Source organism: Siniperca chuatsi, linkage group LG13, assembly GCF_020085105.1.
Source record: "Siniperca chuatsi isolate FFG_IHB_CAS linkage group LG13, ASM2008510v1, whole genome shotgun sequence".
In the NCBI taxonomy this organism is placed as follows: domain Eukaryota; kingdom Metazoa; phylum Chordata; class Actinopteri; order Centrarchiformes; family Sinipercidae; genus Siniperca; species Siniperca chuatsi.
In genome coordinates, this window is record NC_058054.1 from 5,090,539 (window position 1) to 5,116,443 (window position 25,905).

The 25,905-nt window shown below is 41.2% G+C and overlaps 1 protein-coding gene across 13 annotated transcripts in view; it reads left to right on the top strand.

Annotated features, from left to right (window-relative positions):
• The window catches only part of LOC122886361 (partitioning defective 3 homolog), a 237,904-nt gene that overhangs the window by 109,649 nt on the left and 102,350 nt on the right, over window positions 1-25,905 (top strand). For 3 of the 13 annotated variants that reach the window (XR_006380334.1, XM_044218420.1, XM_044218423.1), the window contains exons 6-14: window positions 4,303-4,394; window positions 5,170-5,181; window positions 6,431-6,514; window positions 9,255-9,380; window positions 11,186-11,595; window positions 14,634-14,773; window positions 15,348-15,476; window positions 18,425-18,460; window positions 21,876-21,923. Coding sequence is in view for 12 of the 13 variants with exons in the window: in XM_044218420.1 (XP_044074355.1) it covers window positions 4,303-4,394; window positions 5,170-5,181; window positions 6,431-6,514; window positions 9,255-9,380; window positions 11,186-11,595; window positions 14,634-14,773; window positions 15,348-15,476; window positions 18,425-18,460; window positions 21,876-21,923 (1,077 nt within the window). In the remaining variant the exon portion in view is untranslated. The remainder of the gene's footprint in view (window positions 1-4,302; window positions 4,395-5,169; window positions 5,182-6,430; window positions 6,515-9,254; window positions 9,381-11,185; window positions 11,596-14,633; window positions 14,774-15,347; window positions 15,477-18,424; window positions 18,461-21,875; window positions 21,924-25,905) is intronic. The other 10 variants (XM_044218430.1, XM_044218425.1, XM_044218427.1 and 7 more) reach the window with 8 other exon arrangements.

Here is a 25,905-nt window from a genome sequence, read left to right on the forward strand (position 1 = left end):
TGACAGGGGTCACACATTCTCTGAACCAGAAGCTATTGGGTTTTTTTTTTCTTTTCACTGGTCTTTTTTTCCTCCAGTCTGTATGCTGCTTTTTTCTTTCTTTGAAGTACTAAAATCAGAGATTTTGTCTTTTTGTTTTAATTTGGTGGTGTTGATCATCAATATGGTCCAGTACAGTGAAAAACCTGAAAAAAGTAGAATCTTAGAACACTTGTGGTGAACTTAAGAAACACAAATACTCTACTGCCAACAGTGATTCCTCAGGGACATTTGTATATAAAGATGGTTTGGAAAATTAGTTGAACTCCAACTTCATCTTTAATTTATCTCTCTCTGTTTCAAACTCAAACTCACCCAGATGGTGTGTAGTAGTCTTTGGGTTAGAGGTTAAGACTAATTTATAGTCTCTGGTTCAGTGTTTCATCCGGTCATGGACATATGGTCCTGGAGAGGGCACAGATACCAGTTAACAGTGATGGATGTGTGTGTGTCTTTTTCTCTCTGTGAATGTTAGGCGTATTTAAGTTCAATGTGTTATTTTGTCTTCATGGCTTGTGGGTTTTTTGGTACGAAAGGAATGAGCTTGTATATTTGTGAATGGACAAGTGCTTCTTGATGGTGTGCATGCAGTGCACCACGGCTAGTGCACAGACAAAGCATTCTTTATCTTTTAAGCTAAAATGCGCACATTTCTGCATGTTGTTCCCCTCTTTGCAAGGTCATTTAAATGCTGTTCCAACTAAAACAAAGATGATATTTTCTGATATTTTCTGTACTGTAGCTTTTTTTTGAACATTTATGCATTGAAGATTTATTCAACATCAATATGTTTAATATATATTTTGTCTCTTAAGGTTTTTGTCAGCATTTTAAGAAAGCTAAACGCCATTCCAGCAAATAAAGCTCCCTCCTTTCCATCCATGGCAGTGTGTCTGAATGCATGCATCCACATCAGTTTGTAAGTGACAGTGTGGTCAAAGTGGCAGGAAAGGGGAGCGGGCAGCACTTCATTAAAGTGCAGCATTACTCCGCTCAGTCTCTCGGCCATACGTACACATACACGCTAGGCGCAGACCACTTCATTTAGTCTGAGAGATAGAAAGGACAGGCCCCAATGGATTCTCTTATTAATCTTTAATGAGCCCCTGGGCCTGAAAACTGCCCGTCTGCCTCTCCTTCTCCACATCCTGGAAACAAACAATGACTCGGCTGGAAAACACATTGGACGCTCGTCCTCGTACCTGCCTGCCTGTCTGCCTGCTAGCCATTAACCCCCCAACTCAGCCCTGAATTATTAATGTGGCTATCTATCTCTCTGCTCGCCCGGCCCTCTCCCACGAACGGGAATGGGCGACGTCTTGATGGTGTGGTTGGGAAAGTGTGGTCATACCTCTCTGAGTGTCTCCTTCTGGACTTTGGATGGGGAAGTTGAAGTAAAAGCTGATTGGTCCATCTGTCAATCAAACCGCTCGAGTCAGCGCAAGTTGCTGCTAATGTTTGTCTGGAAAGAAGCCAGTATTGTTTACTTCATTGCTGATACCACTTAGTTAGTTTATTATTTAGTTTTTTTTAGTTTCTTATGTTTCTTATGCTGGTCTTCTCTTCTCTTCAACAAGTACCAAAGGATGCAGCAAAGAAAAAAGAAAACAGCTACCGCGAGTCATGTAAACATAATCAACAATTTTAACAACGCACCATGTTGTCCACATCTTAACATGACTGAATCATGCTGTGCTCCATTTGAGTTACAGGTACAGGTGTACTGTTCTGTAAACAAACAGGGCCATAAAAAACAGGACATAGTCCACCACTAACATCCTCCACACAGTTTTTTATTTTGTTTTTTTGTTTTTTTTTTTACAAAGGAATCAGCAGTTTCTCACCACAAGGTCCATTTAGTAGCTGTCAATCATATCACAGGAAATTCATCAGCAGATGAATTTGCCCATTTGACAGATTTTAGTCAATAGTCAATTTCCATTTTTTTTTTTTTTTTTGGAGACCTTTTGGAGGATGAGAATTCCATGACAACTAGGCAACTCCTTTGGCTGACAAAGATCAGGCAGTATTATCAAAAGCTCCACAACAGCTACTACATGAGTAGTAGTCTAGATTGTTTCCCCAACACTTCCATTATTCAGCTGTCTTTGGACAAGAAGCAACAGGGTATGTGGGAAATCAGGAAAAACTAACTATTTATATTGTACCAGAATTGATTGTATCTATTGACCCATGGCAGCTGCTATAAATGAATATATAATGCTGTAAATACATTCTTTACTGTACACTTTTTTATTTATAATCGTGTGTGTGTTTCTCTAGTTTCTCTTGCTTCACCTTTATCCTTTATCTTTCTCTTTCATTCTCTCTCTCTCCCTCCTGTCTCGCACGCTGACACACACACTACCATACACAAACACATACACACTGTCTCTGTCTCTGTCTGACTGTAGAATAGAATTGTCAGTGTGCAGCCAGATTCCTCAGAGATGGGGCGTATTGAAATAAAGGGTCTCTGAGATACCTGCGTGTGCTGTGATGAATGCCGATCTCATTTGCTCTTCCTCAGATAGCGACTCCTCTCCCTCTCTGATGTCCCCCGGCCTCACCTCCTCGTGTCCTGATAAATATTGAATATTGTTAGGTGTTTCTGAGGCTCTTTGAGTAATTATTTTTTCTCTCTGTACTGAACTTTCTCTTTATCTGGCCTCTGTGTGTTTTATGAGGTGTGTGATTGTGTCTTTTTGATGATCATGGGTGCAGGGCTCCTCCGTACATTTAACAGAAAAGGGTCCATGCAGTATTAGTCAATAAATCATAGGTTTGCAGAAAATATCGTAGAACACATTTTTGGCAATGTAAAGACCCATTTTATAAATCAAAATACATTAGTATAGGCCAAGTAAATATCCTTATCAAAATGCTAGAATACCACAATAACAAACATGTAATTGATGACTCAAGGAACCTTTCTTGTTGGTGACTCAAGTAAACTCACCTTGTACTGTAAATAAGTATCTACCTGCCTCACACATTGTCATCTCTGTCTGTTGAAGAAAGCTGTGAGTCAGACTTGTTGTCTTTGTGTTTTCATTGTGAATTCATTTCTAAATTGAAAGTCCTTGCCTACTGTTTCTCACACATGTACACACTCATACACTGCCCTGTAGCTGTACGTCCTCCAGGCACCCAAAGTGTCATGGCAACCGTACGGCAGCCACGGTAACGGCAGGCTCATTTTCATACCAATGAGGCGGCCAGTTGCCGGGGAGGCCTGCACTGCTGCTGCTCGCTCATCTCTCCTCTCCGGTGTCGCCCTGAAATTTTAATGACCTTCTTTCTCTGCTTCTCATTTTTCTTCTTTGCTCTTTGCTTCTCAATGCCCTGTCTCTGTGTGTGTGTGTGTGTGTGTGTGTGTGTGTGTGTGTGTGTATACATGTCATGAGTCTCAGCTTCAATATTCAAACAGACAGGCACCAAGTGTCCACAGTTAATACAACAGGAGAACAAAGGCAATGCAATTTTGAAGACATACGAATTTTTAAAGGGCATGTATTTTTATACCTGTGGAAGACCTCCTCCAATCTGCTCGTCTTGGATTCATCAGGTTAGCGGCTCTGCCGTCATAGTGGACGACAGATGATTTTTCATCCAGGTAGCCTCACAAGGCCCACTATGGAAAGACTAGCATGTTAGATTTTTTTTGCCTCCTCTTGCCTAAGTTTTACAACATCTATGATGAGTTTTGCCATGTTTGTTGAATTTCCTGTCCTCGGAAGTCGGGGCTCAACATGTAGTCTGACATGTCGCTCGGCCAGGTCACGGCAGGACCGCGAGCCACCCAATCTGACATAGAGACCATCTGGAAAGCCAGAAAATGCTGTGTAGTCTGATCTCAACATCAATTTTCGATTGATTATAAGCTACTTTGTTTGCTGGCAAGGAAGACAGGAAAGCAGCTTATGCTATGTCATCATGCATGAACATCTAGTCATCATTGTGTGTTGCTATATGACTTGCTATCGTTGCATTTTTGGTGCTTACAGCAGCAATCATCTAGCTCATCTTTGTCACATGACAGCAGCATGGCATAGTTTAGTTGGACACCTTTTGTACTAGGGCTTCATTCTTTTTTCACTATGAGGTCATCTGTTTTTATATGAAATGGACTACGGCATGCAGCAAAGGTCATGATTCAGGTTCAACCCCACTTGTGTTGTATGAACGTGGGGAGCAAGAACAGGGATACTGCTCTCTGAAGCAATCTCACTCTTCTTTTGCTTGTTTTTTGCTTTGTTCTAGGAGGAAGAGTCCAGAGAAGAAGAAAATGGCAGGATCGAGCCGGTTGGTCGAGCTGACTCCTGCATGGACCACACCCCTGTGAGGTCACTAGAGTAAGTCCTTCAGTCATGGATCAGCTTCCCCAGTTTTTGCCTCTCTGTATCCTCACATTCCTGCTGAAACTCAATAACCTACTGACACTAGAGTGACTGGTGATCACATTGCTGAATATTTAAGCAGTTTTATTCCAAAATGTGATATCCACCATTTGGGAAAAGAAAACACCTCTTCTCTAAAAATTACTCTAATCTGAATGTTCACAGTTTCAGTGCTTTTTCCAAATGGATAGATATTTGGAATAAAACCTTTTTTTTTTTTTCCTGTCCTACATTACCCTAAAAGAAAATTCTGGGTTATTACAACTCCAGACCTTTTTTGTAGTTTTGGCCATTATTTCAGTAATAATAACATTGGACTCAATAAGTTAATCTTACTCAGGTAGAGATGTTGCCATGTTCCCAGATCTCAGCAAATACTTGGTGAGCAGAATTATTACCAGTGGGAATGATGGCCAAAACTATGAAAAATAATGCTCATTTTGTCTAAAACAAGACTTCCCCTTCAAAGTTGACCTGGGTAAATCCTTTTCTCCACATAATTACATACATATGTACTTTAAAGATAGACCAGCAGGTTCTATATTGTAATCCAGGTTTGTTTGTAAAAAATCTCATTTAAACCCTGCTTCCTGATTTACATAATTCTCTTTTGTGGGAGCAAAATTATCCTCGTCTCGCCATCAGAGCTCTCCCACGCACTAACCCATTCAGCTACTCTTATTAACAACTGTGTTTTATTTTGTTATTTTGCTCTGTTGCATGCTTCCAGTTTAATATGCAGGTATGGTATTGTTATTATTTCTCTGATTTCCCAGAGACTCTGGCTTCTCCCGCCTCTTAGTTGTCAACAAGGGGCCCATTTTCCCCAAGCTAATCATAGTCATTGTATCAAAGCTGTGAGTCGATTAGATTTAGCATCTTGTAAAATGTGCCTGTGTATAGATGTTTTACAGCCAAACAAACTAACAGGTGAAGAATACTGCCCCGGAAGAGCAAATGTAACCTGTTTTGTGCTTTGAAAGGGTCAAAGGATGTCATCAACAATAGTCACCCACATATAAATGTGGAAATGCAACTGTTGCTGTGTAGGAGATTGAGGAGGTGTAGGAGTTTGAATTTATTTGTCTCTACTTTCATTATTAAGTCTGTTACTGTTTTTCAACTGTGCGCAGCAGTTTGCACATAATGCAAACATATCGTAATCAGTTTCAAGTTTCCAGAAACAAAGGACCAAGCACTGACCCTACGTGAAGTCAAAGTGTTCCACTGTCACAGAATTTTACTTGAATTTCAAACAATCATGCCGTTAGTTTTTGGGAGGGGGCTGTGATCGTCTTGCTGAATTGCTGCAATGTGACACAAAAGGAAAAAAAACAAGGACATAGTTCTATTCTCTAGCTGTAAGCAACAACTTCAAAGTGAGCTTTACGCACCAAGCGTCTTTTTTGAACACTTTGACTTGTGGTATGTGGTGCATTTCAGCTGCAAACATCTGCACATAGGATGAATGACATCAAACATGCTCTAAAAATGTGACACTTCGACGGACAGTTTTACACTCTGTAGATACTAATGTGTCTTGAACTTAAGAAACATTATAGTATTGTAGTTTTTTCCACCACCAAAAAATAAATCCGTTGCATTTTGCAGTTCAATTCAGGTGCAGCGCTAAAAAATGACACAGTTCTCAGTCTCTCATGTCATCCTTTCAAGATTGACTTAAGTCTAAATTGTGTGTGCGAGGATTTTTGAAACCTTCAGTATTCCTTGTTATCCCTTACATGTGTTTGATTTATTTGGATTGCTCTCTTTTATTGTCTTTTTTGTCAGTCTCCTCCAACACCTTCTTGCTTTCTGTTTTTATTTATTTACACCACTGTTGTTTTCATCATCTTGTTTCTTTCATCATCATCTCATTGCCTTTTTTGTGTTTCCCCACATGGTGTCACCCCTCTCCTCTCCTCTTCACTCCCTTCCCCCGCACCCATCCACCCCTGTCTCTCCATCTTCCATCCATCACTGTGTCCCAGAGACATAGTCAAACTGGTGGAGGTGTCAAACGACGGTGGGCCCTTGGGAATCCACGTGGTGCCTTTCAGTGGCAGGGACCGCAGGTAAAAATATCCAGAGCAGAGCCATGGTGCTGTTTAGACAGGCTTGAAGAAAGTAAAGGAGAGGAACAGGGAGACATAGTGTCCACAGAGCTTTAAACACACATAAAAAGGTCATAAATTGTTTAAAACATGTCTCAATAAAGAACTTAAACACTATTAAAACTTAAGTTACTTTTTGTGTTTAGATTTGTACGAGACAGGGTTGCTGTAAATGCAAAACATAATAATATGAAAAAAGCTTTAGTTTTTAACTGTGTGTGCTTTATTAAAAATCATTATCTCTATTTAGTCTCTACATTTACATCTCTGTACTTTAACTAAAACTAGTTTTTCCAATAATCTTGCTTTTTTTAATTACTTTTTCAGTTTTAAGCTGGTTTTGCACTGGAAAGCCCAAGTGGTACACACCTGACAGCTTAAAAAAGAAAAGAAAATTGCCCTCTTACCACCTGTAGCTGATGGATTGTCAGCCTTATTGTAGACTCATAAAAATGATTTCCCTTTTGTTGAATTCGGTTTCTGGTAAAAAAAAGAAAAGAAAATATCTGTGTAATAATTTTGGATTTTTGAGGTCTGCAACAACCCTGGAGGAAAGAGTGCTGCATCACCTTAGTAACGCACCCACACACAAACACACGTGGATACTGGACAATCCCCGTTGGTTCCCATATATAATCACTTCATCACTCATACAAACTCAATGCCATGCACACACACACACACACACACACACACACACAGGTTTGCAGGTTTGTCTTCATCATGAAGCCATTAGCCAGTTTACAGTGATCAATCATGCTTGTTTAGGGTTTGCCGGTGACCGTCATATTTCTCTGTGGCTGCTGTCACATCAGCTTTACATGATTCAAAGGATACATAGAGCAGTGCACACAACACACACATGCATGCATACCTACAACACATTCAGAAGCACCCACACACAGCTGGAACAAAGCTGTGAAGGAATTAGAGGAATTTCACATCTGGTTTGAATATACCCAGAGGCAATTTTTGGAGGCTGTGATCCAAGTCATGCAGGCTTTTATAATATGTATGTAGAGTGTATAACATTGTTTTCAAACCTGACATTTACATAGAGGTCCTTCTCATTAATGAAAGAATGTTAAAAGTTTATAGAACCAGTGTAGACCAGTTTCAGATAGGTTCAAATGCTTTATCATTTTATAGTGCTGCGCTGTTTTCTGCCACAGTTAGTTTGCCACGTAGACAGAGCCAACTGCAGCTCCATAAATGTCCAAACTTTCTTTATGTATGACTCTGCCCCTAGACTCACAAATATGATCAGTGACTACAAACTCACTGTCACGCTTTATTGAAAGTCGAGATCATATCCCTTTTCTCACTACCCGACTTAATCAACCTAAAAGCACATTTATAATGCACTTTTCTTTTATTGGGGAAATGTCAGAGTAGGCGTTGTCCCAAGATTAAGATGCTCAGCTTTCATCAGAGAAATAGCCCCTCCACAGCAAATCGCATTGTGTTCTCACTCAAATTCAATCAGTGGAATTGTCTCTGAACTTTTTCAACTCTTGAACTTTTCTGCCCTCTCTGTAATCACATTCCCATTCATATTGAATTATAAGCCTTAGGCGAGGGCGAGTATAAAACCCTAAAATCAACCCAATTTACTTACACGACACTCGCTCACACTACCTCAGAAAAAGCCTCGATACATACGGACACAGACTATATACCGAAGAAGACTCGATTAGGTTTGTGCCGTCTTTCCTACCCGTGGTTGATTTTCCTCCTCAGACTCGGATGTATAATCCGCAAAGCGCTCTTTCAGGTGAAGTTAGCCTCTCGCGGCGGCTATACGGGGAGGCATAAGCCAGTTTGCCACACCGGATTACAGGGCGACAACGGTTGCAGCTCAGCACGGTTGAAGTGCTACAGTGCGATAGGCCAGCTTCTCTCCAACCCACCTGCTATCAGTGTTTAATGGTGTTGCTCTCTGAAAGCACTTTGTTTGTTTTTTGCTTAAAAAAGGGGCACAGGAGTCTCAGGGGTTAAAAAATTAACACCTGCAAAGACTCAACCCCGGCAGAACTACTGTCGAGTTTTTGAATGTGTTGATTGCCTTTGAATAGCTGCCTCCCCCACACAGCCTCTAAAGCACCCTGATGTGATGTGACTGCTTTCTCTCGTAAGCCTCATTGGTACACTGATGATGCAAATGACAGGACCACACTGTACACTCTTTTCAAGTACCATATGATAAAGCAGAGGCAGCAATTAGGCATAGCTCTTTTTTTTTTTTTGACTGAAAAAGCTTTTCATTAACATGACGCAGACTGATTCTTGGATAGCCGCCTGACCATGGAAACAGGAATGTTTGTATTCAAGAACGCATTTTTGTGGTAGCAATAATACAGTACAAAAGCCACACAACAACAAGGCACTTAATGTCAAAAAGAATAGAGAAATATAAAGATTGAGGCCACATTGTAGACACTGAAGTTTAGAATCCTTGACGGATTTGACACGCGAGCCACTAGGAACAGACAGGTATATAAGGAGATTTTTCATTTTACTCTGTACACAAAGTCTGAGTATCTTTTTGGCAGAGAAACCCTCAGGCTAACTGTGATTAGAATTCAGTAGATAATAAAGTGTAGTCTCCACCTCAGCTCTATCCAGGACTACAGCAAAGTAGCCATATTGAATCCACGGACATCATCTTGTTCTTGTTGACATGAGCATTTGAACATTTCAGGACTCTTGGCTTGTTGGTCAAGCGTCTGGAGAGGGGAGGCAAAGCCGAGCAGCAGGGCCTCTTCCAGGAGAATGACTGTATCGTCCGTATCAATAATGGAGACCTCAGAAACATCCGCTTTGAACAGTAAGACAGCAGCTCACACTGCTGTGACTGGCTTTTTGGACCGTCACTTCTTCCCTCTTCTTATACCTACAGTCCTAAAACCCTCTTTTTGCTGTTATCCTCTCTCCTCACGCCTTTTTTTACCCTCCTCTCTGCACTTGTGCCGGTGCACAGGCTCCTCTGCTGCCTGTCACTGTGCTAGGCTGACCTTTCCCTATTAAACTCCTGTAGGTCGCACCCTCAATCGCTGAAGCAGTCCCTGCAATCCTCTCAGCCTTTATTCCCCTGTGTTTCAGTTACAGCTCTGCTGGACTCCTATTGTAACACCTTTCCCGCTTCTTCCATTGGAAGGAATGGGAATAAGCCTCCTAACATTCATAGCCTCTGCTTTTCAGCTTCATCTTGTGCTTTCATTACTTACCTAACCGAACCCACCGGCTAACTCCCCTCACTCTTTTCTAGATTCTATATGCTGCATGCCTTCATGCTGCATGTATAATGTAACCTTCTGAATACTATTTCAGAAATCCGGTGATGCATACATGTGTTTGATCTTATTTTCACCTGTCAGCATAAATGTATACTAAATGCATATTTTTTTATATTTTCAACTTCAATGTACAATTCATGTGTGATAAACATGTAAGACAACTAACATGCAAAGAACCAGCCGCACATGCGTACATACAGATGTATTATGATGATGAATTTCTGTCATAGGACTTTACATGCAGTAATTTAAGCGGCCTGTTCACCCATTATTAAATTACAAAAAAAGAAAACAAACAGCAAATACATTTTTCCACTTTATCCTTGTTGTATCTAGCCATGCAGATAGTTTTGGTTTTATTTGTTGAGACTTTGAAATGTCTTTGAAATCGCTGAGATTTTCATTGCCATTTTTGTCGCCTCCCCAATAAAATGAAAGTTAATGGAGTTTCACTTCAGTAGTAATATCTCTTTAATACAGTGTCCCTGTATTTTGGATAATACAAAGCATATGCTAACAGTATTTTTTATAAGGGAGCAGATTACGTCTTGTCTGCGACTCGATTCAGGCTGGAATCGTAAAGATGCCGAGACAAGACCATCCTACTCAGGGAAAGTCATTAGTGGGTGGGAAAAAATGTAGCCTGGAATTACACAACGAAATTCCTCTGGGGGCAAATTTTAGTTGTCGTTCAGGGGGGCGGGGGTAGCAATAGAAATTCTGGGGCCCCGGCATTTTTCTGAACGTCTGTGCAGCTGTCGGGGCGAGGGAAGAGCCATACCAAAGTCGACTTTATTGAAACAGGTGGTGCTAACAAGGTTCCGCTGTTACAGGGTGCTGACAGCCAACATAAGTTTCCATTCACACCTACTGTACATGAGCTCACACCGAGAGGGGGTTTAAAAGAGGATTTTCTGCAAACTATCCGACGGATAGAGGTCTCCTTCATCTGGAGCCAAATCAGGGGATTATTTGATGGAGCTGTCTGGGAGGGTTCAGTCTCTTTTTAGAGCCGCTCACGCTGGCAATAGGTATTAATTAACATGTCAGAATGTTCAGGTGGGCGAAGATGGATTTTATATATATGGATGTGTGTTTGTGTGTGTGTGAGAGAGAGAGAGAGAGAGAGAGAGAGAGAGAGAGAGAGAGAGACATTGGGTAGGTGGAGTGCTTGAATGGACAAGTGTGTGCAGATAAGTATGAATATATATGATTGTTAAGAATTGCTGAGAAAGGTATTCAGGGCTGAATTCAGTCGAATAATCGACTCTCTCTCTCTCTCTCTCCATCCTCTTTCCAAATCTCTCCCTTAAACTTCCTCCCGCTTTTGTCCCAGAGCCCAGAACATGTTCCGTCAGGCCATGCGCTCTCCTGTCATCATGTTCCATGTGGTGCCATCATCGATGAAGGCCCACTATGAGCAGCTGTCCCATGCCGAGAAGAACCCGGCGTACGCCTCGGGCCGTTTCAGTCCCGACTCCCTGACCGGCAGCACCGTCTCCGGCATGGACCACACCCCGCAGAGGATGTCCCGACACGGTTCCCAAACTCACCCACAGTCCCATCCGCATCCTCATTCCCATACTCACCCAGACCAGACTGATCCCCCTCTGACTCACCCGGCGGTCTCTGCAGCCAAGCCTCCGACAGGACACACCCACTCGCCTCAGAGGGGGCTAAACTCGACGCCACCAGGAGGATATACCAAAAAAGTCGGGAGGAGGCTCATGATCCAGCTAAAGAAAGGTGAGGTGAAGAAAGGTCCCTGCAAAAACAATTACACCTGATCAAAGTGGGACAGAAAACTGCTTTAGTGGCCAGAGAGGCAATGCTCAGTTGAAACGCATTTTAACTTCTTGTTTCAATAGAAAGATGAGTTCTTGCGGGGCACAAGAAGCTTGTGACACAGTTGTGTTTTTTTGTTATGGAGTAGATAATTTACAATAGTAAAATTTTTAAATGTGTACATTTTGGAGGAGATGGACTGGCCAAAGTCTGAATGGGGAACATAGTGATGTAAGACACCTAATTTTTGTTTAGCATAGTGGGTCACTCTCCGAGTGTTGCCATGCACTTAGCCTTGAGTGGACAGCCAGTAGACTCTAGGAAGATTTTTAAACCTAGAAACACATTTGGAACTTCCATTATCAGAAAAGCTCTTTATTGTTATTGGGGGAATCTTCTCAGTCCCTACATGATGTATTACATCATTTTGTTTTTGAAGTATCATCTGATTCTTTTCAGGTCTGTGAAAATCTCCCTGCATGCTTTGCATTCCTCTGGCTTTCAAAAATGAGAGGGATGCTTTGTATGTTCCTAGCCTTTCCAACTGAATAAACAAGCAATTTTCCCATTCCTGGCACATCAAAAACAAGTGTAGGAACAGTTTGTTGAGAAATGAAGCAAACATAGAAGCATGCAGAATGCAAACAAAGAGTTTACCATACTGATTTGAGCAGCAAACAGTGGGAGACGAGTCCAATAAACTGTACAGAATCTGGGAGGTGGAAATACAGAATGAAAGACGATGTTGGGAATAAAACTTTGGGGACATCTCCTCGGTATATGCTTTGACTGACAGCTGGCACAGGTGGTGCAAACCTCTGCCAACAGGATACCAGGTGCCGGTGCCAGGTCTCAGGGCCAGAGAGCTTGTTGCTAAGCAGCCGCTGGTCCCTGTGTGCTGTCAAATGCCACAGCAAAGAGTCTGACAGAGCTACACCATATGCCCATTGAAGTTTTCACCCAAATCTGTTGCCTCTCTTGGGGCTGGAATCAAGCCAGAACATAAAACATAAAAACACCCAGCTGGTTGTTGCATATTCCATCCCCGCTGATAGCTACTTCCACTTGTTCCTTTATCATAGTTTTTTCTTCTCACTCTCACATCTCTGACCGAATACACTGCATTCTGTGCATGATATGCCAGGAGATCTATTATGTTCTCAGTCAAAGATTTTATCTTTTTTCATTCCACCTTTTGTTTGCTGCTGTTGCAGCAGACACTTGCAGGGATTAACAGCGATTCCCAAGAGGCTGTTTGGCTCATCTGTTTTGTTTTGAGTGCCGACTTTAGCCAAAGCTTTGAGCACAGATTAAACTCCCCGTATTGTTTATGTGCCTGAATCAGACACCGGTCTCCACGCAAATCCTGGGGAGTATCAAAATCAATCAGAGAATCCCATTCTGCACAGGAAATTGCTTAGGTATGTCTTAATCAAGCTAATGGGAGTTTAAAAGATCCTCCTCCCTGTTTAAAGCCAGGAAAGCTATAGGCATTTACCGGTTAATATAATGCCATGCCTCGTCTGCCTGCGGGAAGTTGATTGGCTCATCAATGTAGGGGATTAGGTAGAGGATGTGAAACAGAATAGCTAAGCTTTTCTTTGCATCGGCTCAGTCAGACAGGCAGTGAGGATCAGGGCCAGTACTCTGATACAGCAGGGATGCTCATTATTGGTCTTATATTAATTTTGCTTTACAGTCTTACACACAGTCATTTGGAACAGTTTCTTTACAAAGCTCTCTAAGACGCATACATGAGGTACCTTGATCAGAGCTCTCAAAGTGCAAGATGTGGCCAAATGACCAAAAGGGGACCATCTTAAGTGTGTTGATCATCATCTCTGTTGACAGTGACATCTTAGTTACCCCTCCATAACCCCAGACAGTGTAAAATGTTCTTACCACAGGTTGTTTTTCAGTTTCTGCCTTCAATTAAATATCAGGCAAAAGTATTAAAAATCTTTAGGCTGAACTTACTTAGTGGTCCCATGTAATTGCATGTACTTATTACAAAGTTCAACTTCTTACTTTAAAACAACTAAGTTGCCTTGCCTCACAATATACCCTGCTTTAATTATTCCTTATAAACCTACTTGAAGTCTTTGCAGACAGGATGCAGGATTTCTCTTCATTTCCTGTATTTAACTTGCTTAATAGTAGGAAATTGTTTGTTTGTCTGTTAGGATTATTGATGATATGAGATACAGGCCTGTATTCCTAATGGCTCATAATGATACACTTGTAAGGGTTTGCAGGCAAAACTTGCAAATGCACACAAACAAAATCCCATCCGCCCACATAAACATAGATTAATAAGCACAGACAGATCAGCAACATCTAAAGATATTGTACATTGTAAGTGCCAGGTCACACTATAATTTGCATGTTCTCTCCAAATAGGTAGGTCTGGAAACCTGGTGAAGTAGGGGCTACTTGTGGGTTGTGCAGTGGCTACCATGGGTTGTACACTAGCTAGTTTTGTTCGTTGCAAAATAGATACAGAAAGGAAAACTAGTGTTGCTTCCCATTCGGAGGAGAGGAAGGAAGGACGTCAAAAAAAGGTTTTGCAACGCAGCTAATAAGATAGCTTCCTTTGCTATAGTTGTTATTTAGAGTTATGTTGTAACTTTTCTCCGTGGTGCAACCACTTTTATTTTAGTAATGCATGAATCACAACTTATTAATAATTTACGTTATAACTAGGCTAAGTTTGAACTTACACACAGCTGGTGCAACAGGCTGCTGAACACTAACCTTTACTCCTGATCAAACAAACCACTTCACTCTAACATCCGAGCCAAATGTCTACCTAAACACTTAACCACTGTTGTTGCCTAAACTTACATCAGATCCAGGGCAACCATGACAGCTGAATATGAACTTAATCTCAGTAGCTTGAGCTGGAGGGGTGCAGAGGGAATAGAAGAGCTTCATCTTGTGCCTCAAGATAAAACCAGATTCCATCATAATACCTCCACTCCTTACTGCTCATCCTATAGGTCCTGAGGGACTCGGCTTCAGTATAACGTCACGGGACGTTCCCATCGGCGGCTCGGCACCCATCTATGTGAAGAACATTCTGCCTCGGGGAGCTGCCATCCAAGATGGCCGCCTCAAGGCAGGAGACAGGTTGCTGGAGGTAAGAAAGTGAAAGTGCAGTGATACTTAACACAGCAGTTCATATGAATGTATGCAATGTACTCATTTAGTGTAATCTATGATGGTGATTGGATTGTGTTATCTGGACAGTAGACGTGTACCAGGTAATATTCGTTGTTTTTTCCAAAATTAGACAAACCCCAGTATGAAATGTTCATGTTGTGTGTCACAACACAAGTACAAATACTTTAAAAATACCTGTCATCAGTTAAAGTGTAACTGATTAATTTCAGTTATCTTTTGGGAATTTGGAAATTTGCATAAAGGATTACGCTGTCCAACACTGAGTCTATGCCGTTGTTTTGAATCTATTGATCCAAAAGGATTATTTTTCACTTTTTTGAAATAGTGATGAAATGACTAGTTGATCACTGTATTACACTACAGCTTTGATTTGTTTTTCTTTTTTTCAAAATATGAGGATTTGCTGCTTTTCTCTGTTTTAAAACATTCCAATAAGCAAAAGTAAGCTATTTGAATATTTCACCTTGGCAAAGAGATTAATCCATGCAGCTTATTTAGAACTAAACCCAGTCACTTTGTCTCCTGTTCAGGTGAATGGAGTGGACCTGAATGGGCGGACACAGGAGGAGGTGGTGTCTCTGCTCAGGGCCACACCCATGGGCGGGGCTGTGGGGCTGCTGGTTCTACGGCAGGAGGACACTTTCCTCCCCCGAGAAGTGGTACGTTTGTCATCCTCCACCTTCCTTGGAACATTCCGTCAATTGTTCATCCTGTCAGCATAATACATTTCACATCATGTCATATATACAGTTCCCCATGCATTGATAAGTATAGTTTATGGGTGTGCAGTGTTCTCACATACATGTAAGTGTGTGTCTGTGTGTGCGTGCTCCTGTGCTGTCACAAGTGCCGTTAATCCCCACAGTGAGTGCAGTGTTGTCTTCTCATTTCCCAGCTAACACAACACGCTAGCCAAGCATGCAGATTGATTGTCCCGCTCCGTCGCTGCACTCCTCTCTATTATCAAACTGCGGCTAGCCTCAGAGGGAACCTGTAGAGCTCAATCTTTTCTCTTTATCTCCTTCACCCTCTCCTTTCCTCTCGCTTTCACTCTGTCTCTGTCTTTCCTTATGTGTCACTCTCCCCTCCCGCTCATTTCATTCTCATTCACCAGTTCCCTTTCTTCCTCAGGCTTTGTTAGGTTACGTTCTCTGTCTCTGTATTTCCATCTCTCTTGCTGTGTTTTGCCTCCAAGCTGACTTACTAGATTGATGGATGTGGGGATGAACAGACAGACGCAAGGCAGGTAGTAGACAGAGAGTGAAAAAAACACTTGGCTTGAATATCAATCAGGCAACATCCTCACACTTTACACTATACAAACAGCAATACAAATCTTTGTGTGCTGTTTTTGGATGCTACTGCTGTCACTCAGTCTGGACAGATGACATTTACAGCTTGTAACTTCAATGAACCATGCAAACCGCTAATTTAGTTTATGTTTGCTACAACTATTTGCTTTCATCAAGGTCGTGTTTTTACGTGATGCCAGATGTTCTACTTAATTATCTTTGCAGAAAATCAGTTTTGATGTACTGCGCATCTGGAGTTACCTCCAAGTTGTTTGATAAAGAAGTGCGCTCATAATGGCCAAGACGAAAACAAGGCGGCAGAACACTGTGGCTTAAGTGTAGTATGTTTTTTTTGTTTTTTTTTCGTGTGGGAAGAGTGAACAGTGGAGGCTGTTAGCGAGCTTTAAATCACATTGGTGTTTACTCCACAGCGGCAGTCAATGATTCTCTGCTATCTCTCTAGCGCCAGTAGCTGGCTTTAACACACTCCTTATCGAGTAGTAACATGAGTTATAGCACCAAACAGCCTTAAATCCCCCCTCTGTTGTCATAAAAATGGTCTCTCCCAGCACCCTCAGCAGTCACCAGGCCATTAGAGGCACAAGCAGCCATTCGCTAGCAAGTAGTGTCAATCAAATGGCTGATTGGTGACAATTATCACAGCAAGGGATGCAGAGGAGGCCATTGGCGGGCTGTTGCCACGGGCGAAGTTAGATGAGAGGAGCTGCCACATCTTTAGATTAGAGCGGGGCTTTGAGTCCAGCTGACTCTGCGTAGTTGGCAGTTAGATGGTAGGATTTATTTGATCTGTGGTTATCAGCTGCAGAGGGTGGAGAGGGTGATGTGAAAGGGTTGAGATGGAACTCGAGGGAGATGAGGTCCAGTGCACAAAATGAGCAGCTTCAGTCTTTATCCAGAGCTGTGAGCTAGGCTAAGCATTTCTCATGGGTTTTAGAGATAGGGAGACTAACAACATGTCAGTTAACCAAATATAATAATAACACACATTATATATATCAATAAACACACAAACTGGATGGCTAAATTGAGCTTAACCAAAACAGAGTTTCAGGAGTAAACGGCACATTTCCTTGGCACACAAGTATGAATTAAAAATGGCACTTACTAAGCTTTATTTATTAAACCTAATGTAGTGCAAGGAAAAAATAAAGTCAGCAGCTGTTGTGTCATTTGTACTGCTGGCACATGCAGCAGGTATAAAACAAAAGATCTTTTAGCTGTTGGACAAGCTGGACAACCTATTTTATCGCTCATCTGAAACTATATTAAAATAACATATATGTAAATAACATAGGATGAAATTGGTTATTGAGATTTCCACATTAATGGTAGTCTAACAAAGGAATTAGAAATGCTTTGTAAATTGATACTGATATGCTAATATGCTATAATTAATGCACTGTACATTTAGTTTCATTGATAGAGAAATGAGACTTAGAAAGAGCGCTGTCATTTACGGCCTCATTTTTGATTGAATTTCCAGCAGATGGTTAGGAAAATGTTATACTTACCCACTGTCAGCTTAAAATCAAAGTATCGATTCAGTTATTTTTCCCCCACAAAATATGCAGAACATTTTTCAGGCTATTTTTTCAACCCTGAGTAGGTCAGCCTGTATATAGCCTGAGAGGCAAAACTCAGGGCAAATGTTTAATGATCACTGCTTACCAAATAAAATCTTATTCAAAGATATAGTCTTTTTCGAAGAGCTGGAGCTGAGATTCAGTGTATAATGATTTGGAAAAGTGTCTATCATGCAATTTATTCATCATTGGATATTGCACAGATCAGAGTGTGCAAGTTCTTTTTTTTTCAAAACTCAAACAGCCCACGAAGCACTTCTTGTAGCTTGTCATCTGGTGAAAGTAATCTGGGTGAACTGAGGGTTCCTTTTATCTGGATTATAGCAGCTAGTTAGAGTTGGTTAGAGTAAATTAAACTGAAACTGTAAAATTGTGCTGGGATACAAAAATAGGATTTTATCCCATCTTGTCCCCAGTGTAAGTGACGCCTTTGAAGATTGTGACATTGTGTCCCTGCAAGCATTACAGTTGTTTCTGACCCACAGTTTTATATTAAGTCTGAGCGCACACCACCCAGCAATAACTACCAATCTGTCGCCTGAGATCTATCATTTTCATATCCTGCATGCCCATTTATTCATCACACTGCTTCCATTCATCCCTAAGTTCCCCCTTCCACAGCTTCTTGTGTGCTAAAATTTTCACTGTTCCTGTCGATAAATATTTTTGCTTGATTACTTTTGGTTCTTCTGTCCCCCCTCCATCCTCTAGAATGCTGAGCCCCAGGTGCAATGCCCCAGAGATTTGGTAAGACTCCACCCCAACACTAGCCTGCAATTAAACTCACTTCCCAAAACTGCCTCCTCCTCCTTAACATCTCCTACTCCTTTATTTAGACTGAACTCCCCTTTGCATGGATGTTATTAATCTCTGCTAGGAAAAACACAGAATGTTATCACCCAGTTGGGATAAAAACAATAGCTTATGCATGTATTCAGGGCCCACTAGTAAACTAGCTGGTTAATTAAAATGCAGGTCACTAGTCATGCGTATAAATGTTAGTCAGTAATACTAATTTTAATCTCCATCCAGAGTTGCTCTAACAAATCACAATTTCATGGTTCATCAGTATGGACTGTTCAGGCTGTGCTGCAGAATAATTCGCTCCATCACTCCCCTATTTGTCAGTGAAGGTGGAAACACATGGGAGTTTGCTTTATTTGTCGGCTGTGGATAAGGTTGTCAGTCTGGCCTTCTTGCAGCACACTCACTGTGATATGTGAGGTGAATAACAAACAGGCTGTTTAGTTTGTGTTTCACTTTATTGAGAGAAAAATGCAGATAGAGCTGGCTGTGGCTGTCTCAGTGCCAAACGTGCACAGAAACTTTGACAACTTCGACATATGACGCCATCTGTAATAGAGACACTTGACATGTATAGCCTAATATATCATATCCATAAATACCCAGGCACTGGATGCAAATAAACATTCTTGATCTTGGGATTGTATCCTGCAGTGGCAGCAGATGTGTTTTAGTATGAGAAGCTACCTTCTATGAAGAATCAGCTCTCAGCAGGATGTACGGTATCTCCAACTGTTACAGCATGGTCTTGATGGCCTGAATGTTACTCATCACACATTATCCTAAAAGGTTCTCCACCACAGCAGCTGTTAAAAGCTCATCTGTCTTTACTGCTAAAATTAAAACGCTATTCAGATTTTCATTACTCTACATTTACATACCAAACTTGAGCTGTAATTTAACAACCGCAGACTTCACATCTTCACATCTGGCCTTACCTTCCGGTTACATCAGGCCATGTGCAGGTGATTGGTTGCGTTTTGCTTAGCGCATTAGAAGTGTAATTGGCCAGTTAATTTGATTGGCATACCTGCCAGCTGTGTGGATAATCCTCATCATCACGGAACGTTATGGCAGAACGTTGTCGATTATTGTGACTGCAGCTGGCACATCTCACATCAGACATGCGCACGCGTTCAGACATGACGACGTGTATCATTCCATTAGCCTTAAAACAAGTAAAGAGAGAGACACCTGAGAGTGGGCCTTCTACCTCTACTGCCTTGTCAGTGAGAGCCATTACTGTAGTAAATGTCACATTATTCGTTGGCTTGTTATAAGCCACCCTTGGCAGTATTGTACTTTGGCACCCCAGGGTACACTAGCAGTGAGAGGTAACTTAAGTTTTAATGTTGTAAAGGACTTTATTGTGCATAAATCACAGTTTTGTCTTTAACATACTTTTATTTTTCTCAGAAATGTAATGGAAATAAAAATCTGATAGTTCAGCTTTCTCACCTGACAACTGTTGTTTAGGAGCCACGTTTGTGTTAAGTGTTGTCAATTTCTGACACTATTTCCTGCACCTAATTAAGGCAAATCTTTTAAAAAGTTTTTTAATTATCACAATTAAAGTATATCTAAACTAAACATGTATATATTTATATAAAAAATACTACCTAGTGCAACTTTAAGAATTTAGGGACAACTTGGACATTTACTTGCCTAAAAATCAATGCAACCACAGGGACAAGAGCCAGACAGATTGAGGAAATGCACCATGGTCATGCTGTCTCCAGTCTCCCCCATTTTGTCTCTTCTCACCTCCCTCCTCTCCTCCCTTTCTAACTCCAAACCTGCAGATGAGTCTCTATCCTCCTCACCCTTTCCCGGAACATCAACCGCCATAATGGATTCAATGCGTTTCAGATGTTATCTGTTGTCAGGCGCCTCATTTTAAACATCTCGCCGCCAACAACAACAACAGAGGCACCATGATGGTATACAGCTTTAGATGCAGGGTGTGCCTCTTACAGAACAGGGCAGTTTTTAATGGACAAGTATCAATTTTCAAGTAATACATACATTTTCAGTAGCTGAAAAAATAATTGGATGTTAAGAGGTAGGGTGGCAACTAATGATTATTTTCATTATTAATCTCTTGATTAGTTTTTCGATTTATCAATCAGTCTTGAGAATTTCAGAAAATGAAATTTTTTGAAATTCTACATTCCTAGAGCCTAAGGTTGTGCCTTCAATAGTTTAGTCTGAAACAGTCAACATAATGATAGAAAACAGAAAAAACCATCAAATCCTCACATTTGAGAAACTGGAACCAGCGAATGTTTGCCAATTTCTTTTGATAAATACCTATATAAATAAATAAAACTTTGATGAATTTAATCAGAATTCTTGTCGATTAACCAAGTAATAGTTCCAGCACTATTAAGTGGGATAGAAAGTTTCAGAGTTAGAACCATTTAAGTTCAGTGAACTAGAATTGTGCGGCATTTGTGCAGAGACGTACTGAATCTTGCACAGTAACAGTATGCATAAGATACATAGACCCACATAATGTGTAATGCTAACAATAAACAGAATTGCATTCATGTCTCATCATACTGATAGTAGACTGTATTATCTGAGTGCATACATTAAAGTAAAGTGTCCATTCAGGCAGCTTGCATAAAGAGAGTTAGTGTTGAAGTTGGAGTTGAAAGAAGAAGAGAGGTTTCCGTCAACGTGAAATGCTGGGCTTAGTGTGCCTTAATAGAGCTTAAGTATATCTGATGGTTTTGTTACTATAATGGCTTTATTCCTCCTATTTTGTACATGAAAAATGCAATTAATAACATAAAAACACTAACAGAATAGAATATGTAGACAGCTAGTAGACCTGCAGGTTTGCCGGCACTCCAGTCGGGGTTCTTGAGGTTGGCATGGCATGACTCATCCTTTGAGAGCGAGCTCTGTCGAGGGTTACACGGCAGACAAAATGCAACAACTGAAGTGGAAAAAGCACTCACTTCTTGAAATCGGTCCAATGACCCAAAAATCACCCACGTTTTTACAGCAGTCCACTAGCATTAGTTGTGTGAAACTCTGGTTTGTTGTATTCGGCTTTCGAGCACGTGGGTGGGTAAAACTTTCACTCGTTCCACGTTATTGTTTTTTGTGCAGCAAAGTTAATCTCTACTTGATTCATTATAAAATGTGCCAATGTTTATGTGCATTTATTTGTTTCTTTCAACTCCTCTGCCACACACATCCCTGAACCTCCATGTTAAATATTTGGCCACCTCACTCTATATTTCTTTGGCTCAGATGGCCCTCATCACATTCCTACATTGAGTTATTAAGTGGTTTCTATCTAAGGGGCTCTTGTGTCTAACCTGTTGACTTTGACTGCTCCCTTTAGCATCCAAGGCAGCCTGTGACAGCCGGGAAACCCCATTGGCTGATTGAGGTAACTGCTGCATGACATCACCAGCTTGGGTCATTATGCTGCAAAGGGAAAAGGCATCAAAGGCAAATGAGATGCTTTGGGTGGCTTCACAAATAGACTGGGAGTCATTTAAATAATTCATTGATTTGCCAATGGTCTGTAGAAACAAAGCACTTTGTTGGGTTTTCTCTGTCTCCCTCTCTCTCTCAGCAGCTCTTACCCTGTCTTCTCTTTCATTTTCATTGTATCTCTTGTTTCCATCTTTGTTACTTTTTTCATCTGTTTTTCACTCCATTCTTCCTCTCTTCCCCACACACAGACACACACTTAAGCCACACTTAAAGACGCAAATCCTCTTCCCTGCACCTGGCTTCTACAATAGAGTGCTGATCAAAGGCATCCGTCTTTACATGCCTGCCCTGATAGTTCCATAATGGATCCATAACGTGAACATTCGGCTCCATTGTTTACGCCATTAGTCACACAGGCTTATGGAAAATTACTGCAATGCTATATTGAAAAGCCATCAGCAGTGGCAGCGGTAATGCTGCAGCAACACCGTGCCAAGATGCTATCTATCACACATGCGTGTTTCCTCTCCTCTGCATACAAAGCTGTTATGAAACGGCAATCTGTTAGTGTAATGACGAAGGTTATCTTGATGTCATTACGTAGCATTCAGCATAGCAGAACATGTGTGGGCTGTTTATGACACAGCATAATACAGTATGTCTAAAACAGGTCTGAAGGTGTAGTGGCATTGTGTAGGATGATATGGTCAATGCATAACGTGTCACAACAGCTAACACATTTTATGACACATCATAGTCATTAACGCAACTTAATTAGCATTTCAGTATAACAACACTGTCAGTGTATGATAATTATTATATCTTAAATTAGCAAAATACTATTTTGACGTTGCATAACATACCACAACTGATGAAACAGCGTAGTGCAACAGAAATGTCTGTTTATCCGAGGATAATAATCAAAGCATAATAATACATTTCTAAATGTTGCATAACAGTCACATAATAAGCAGATCATGTATCAATGGGCAAGAGTTTATGCCATATTATGCTGAAGCCCAATTCATATGCTAAAAGCTAGATATAACAAAACAGTGTCAACTGTTGAGGTGCGGTTGTCAGTCATGTCGTGAAGTAAAGACAGTGTATTTCAAAAATGTTCATTCTTAACATCCATGACAGCAGCTCACTTCAGATTATTCTCCCTCTGTGGTTGAAGGAATGCCCGTCAATGAAAATGTATTTTTGGTCTGAATGAAAAACGGTTGATTGTTTTACCTCCATGAACAATAATAAGACCAAAGTATGATTTTGAGTCTGTGGTGAAAACTTAAGTTATGTACTTAACACAATTTTGAAGAACTTTTTCTCAAGTATTTCCATTGTATGCTCTTTTATACTACTTCACTACATTTCAGATGGAAATAGACTTTTTACTCAAATTCATGAATGTTTACATACAAAACATAATGATCTTATGAAATATAATATAATTTATTAAATAATCCAACAGTATATAAAGTGGTTAGAATTACCACCTCGACCAGCTGCAACATTTAATACCTGCATATCTGTTAATGCATCAGTATTAGTAATCCAATAATATAATAATCAGAAACTGACCATTTTTCATAGTGGAAACTTTTGTTTTTGATACCTTTTTTTAATACTTCTCAAGTAAATATAACACTTTTACTTGTAATTTAGTACTTTTACTACATTACTAATTTCTGAATACTTCTTCTACCACTGCTTTGGGTACATAATAGCATAGAATTTTTTTTAACATAGCAGGGAATCATTACAAGAGTTACCTAACTTTGTATCATTATTAGCACAACAGGATAGCTGCAGTGATTAATGGTTGCAGCCCTGTTGCAACAGCTTGATGCTGTTTCTGTGTTCTGCAGCGGCCTGTTGGTGACACATACGAGTCAATCAGAGAGGGCCGTTCTACCGCAGAACAGGCTCTCCGGCTTAATTAAAGTGATGTTTCAAGCTGCCACCTGGCCCATACACATACACATTACAGCCACCCATACAGCACACTCCACGCACACACACACTCACCCACAGTATACAGTTACATAGTCCATACTGGGGCCTTTACACATTACGAGCTCAAAAACACACAAGCCATATGGCATCCTTTACACAAATGCACAACACCTCAGAAGCACACACACTCACTACACATTCACACATAAGTATACTCTAGCGCACACATACGTGAAGTGACACGGAGCAGCTGCTGGTGTAATTGCTCGGGGTTGGATGAGGTTATAAATGGTTTCTGGTGGGTTGTGGAGCTCTAAAGAGCGAGCCACATAGTGTTTGACTGCCCAAAAGGGAGAGGAGAGAGAGCTAGAAAGAGGGCAGCTGATTCGTTTTGGGCAGCAAGTGAGAAGTGGAAATGTATGCGTGTGTTTGTGTGTGTGTGTGTGTGTATGAAATGATTCATCCCATACATGCTATAGTCGTCATGTGTCAGTGATGCATGGTGGCAGTTGAAGGGGTGTATGCAGGCACAGACATAGTATATAAGGATGACATTTGCGGTGAGTGCACATGCTGTTTTGTGTGTTTGTACACATGTACATATCCACCTATAGACACATACAGACCTGCCTTCTCTCTCTCTCTCTCTCTCTCTCTCTCTGTCTGTCACTCACTTACTCTTTCACACTCACACACGCACACACACACACACACACACACCTGCCTTCCTCTCTTCCTCCATGCTGTGCCAGTCTCAACTCCGTCGATCGCACAGGTATTTGATATTCATGGTCTATCAGCATGGAGCTACAGCGTGACGCGTAGAAAGAGTGAGAGAAGGGGAGGGGGGACAAGTGAGGGTAAGAGAGGGGGGAAAATTGGAGTTATCAATAGAGGGGGGAAAAGGGGGAACGAAGAGAATGGAGGTAGAGAGTGGTTGAAAGATGATGAAGATGGGAGAGAGCATCAAGATTGTACTTCATTGGAACAAGGATTGCACCTCAATACATGAAAAACAGCCCTAGAACAAACGTAGGCAGACAGGTGTGTCCACATATTGTTCATATAGTTTAAATGGCAAGGGGAGAGAGATGGATGAGGAGGAAGATATAGGGGGAGAATGGGAGTGGTAAATGTAGTGATAGAAAGTAAGGGAGGAATAGGGAGAGAGAGTCAGAGTATGAATAAAGAGATTTGTGCTACAGTAGGCAGCCAACAATGCTCTCCACGCCTGACTTCCCTCGACCAATTACACCCTTTTCTTGCCCCCCCCCCCCCGCTATCTTCACCCCCACCCCCCTTTTTTTCAAATTCCCCTCATGTGACTTTTCTAGATGCCATCAAATCGACAGGTTTGTTCGGCTAAAGCTGAGCTTGCCGCTGACCCGCTAATCGCTTCAGGCACTGCAGTGGAGAGAGGTGTGTGAGTGTGGAGAGGAAGAAGAAGAAAGTGGGAAAGAGGGCGACTTTGAATTCTGTTAATGCTAAAGATTGACGCACTCTGTAGAATACAAAGAAGAGTGGAGGCTCTGGGGGTGTGAAATGATGTGCAAAGTAGGAGAGGTTCAGGCGTAGAAGGAAAGGTGGGAGAAAGGAAGGAAGCACAAAAAGATGGAGAGGGCAGTGAAAGGGGAAGCGACAGAAAGCAGTGGGTGGGAGATAAAGAGAAAAAAGAAAAGGTGAAAGATATGTCAGAGTTGGACTATGTCCATACTAACCAGCTATATCTGAAAATGCTGTTTACATGTGAAAACAATGTGAATCCACACTAGGGTTTTTAGGTCGTCTTTTGTCAACACTTAAACGCCTGAACAGGAAAGTGCAAAACCCCGTTCCTCTTTCAGTTGGCAAACTACAAAACTGCATTACAGACAACTTCTGCTCAGGAGTAGGAAAGACAAACCTCTGATCAGTCCCCTCCTGCTTTCTTTGATCACCTATACTGTGTTTTAAAACAGCCAAACTCAATTTAG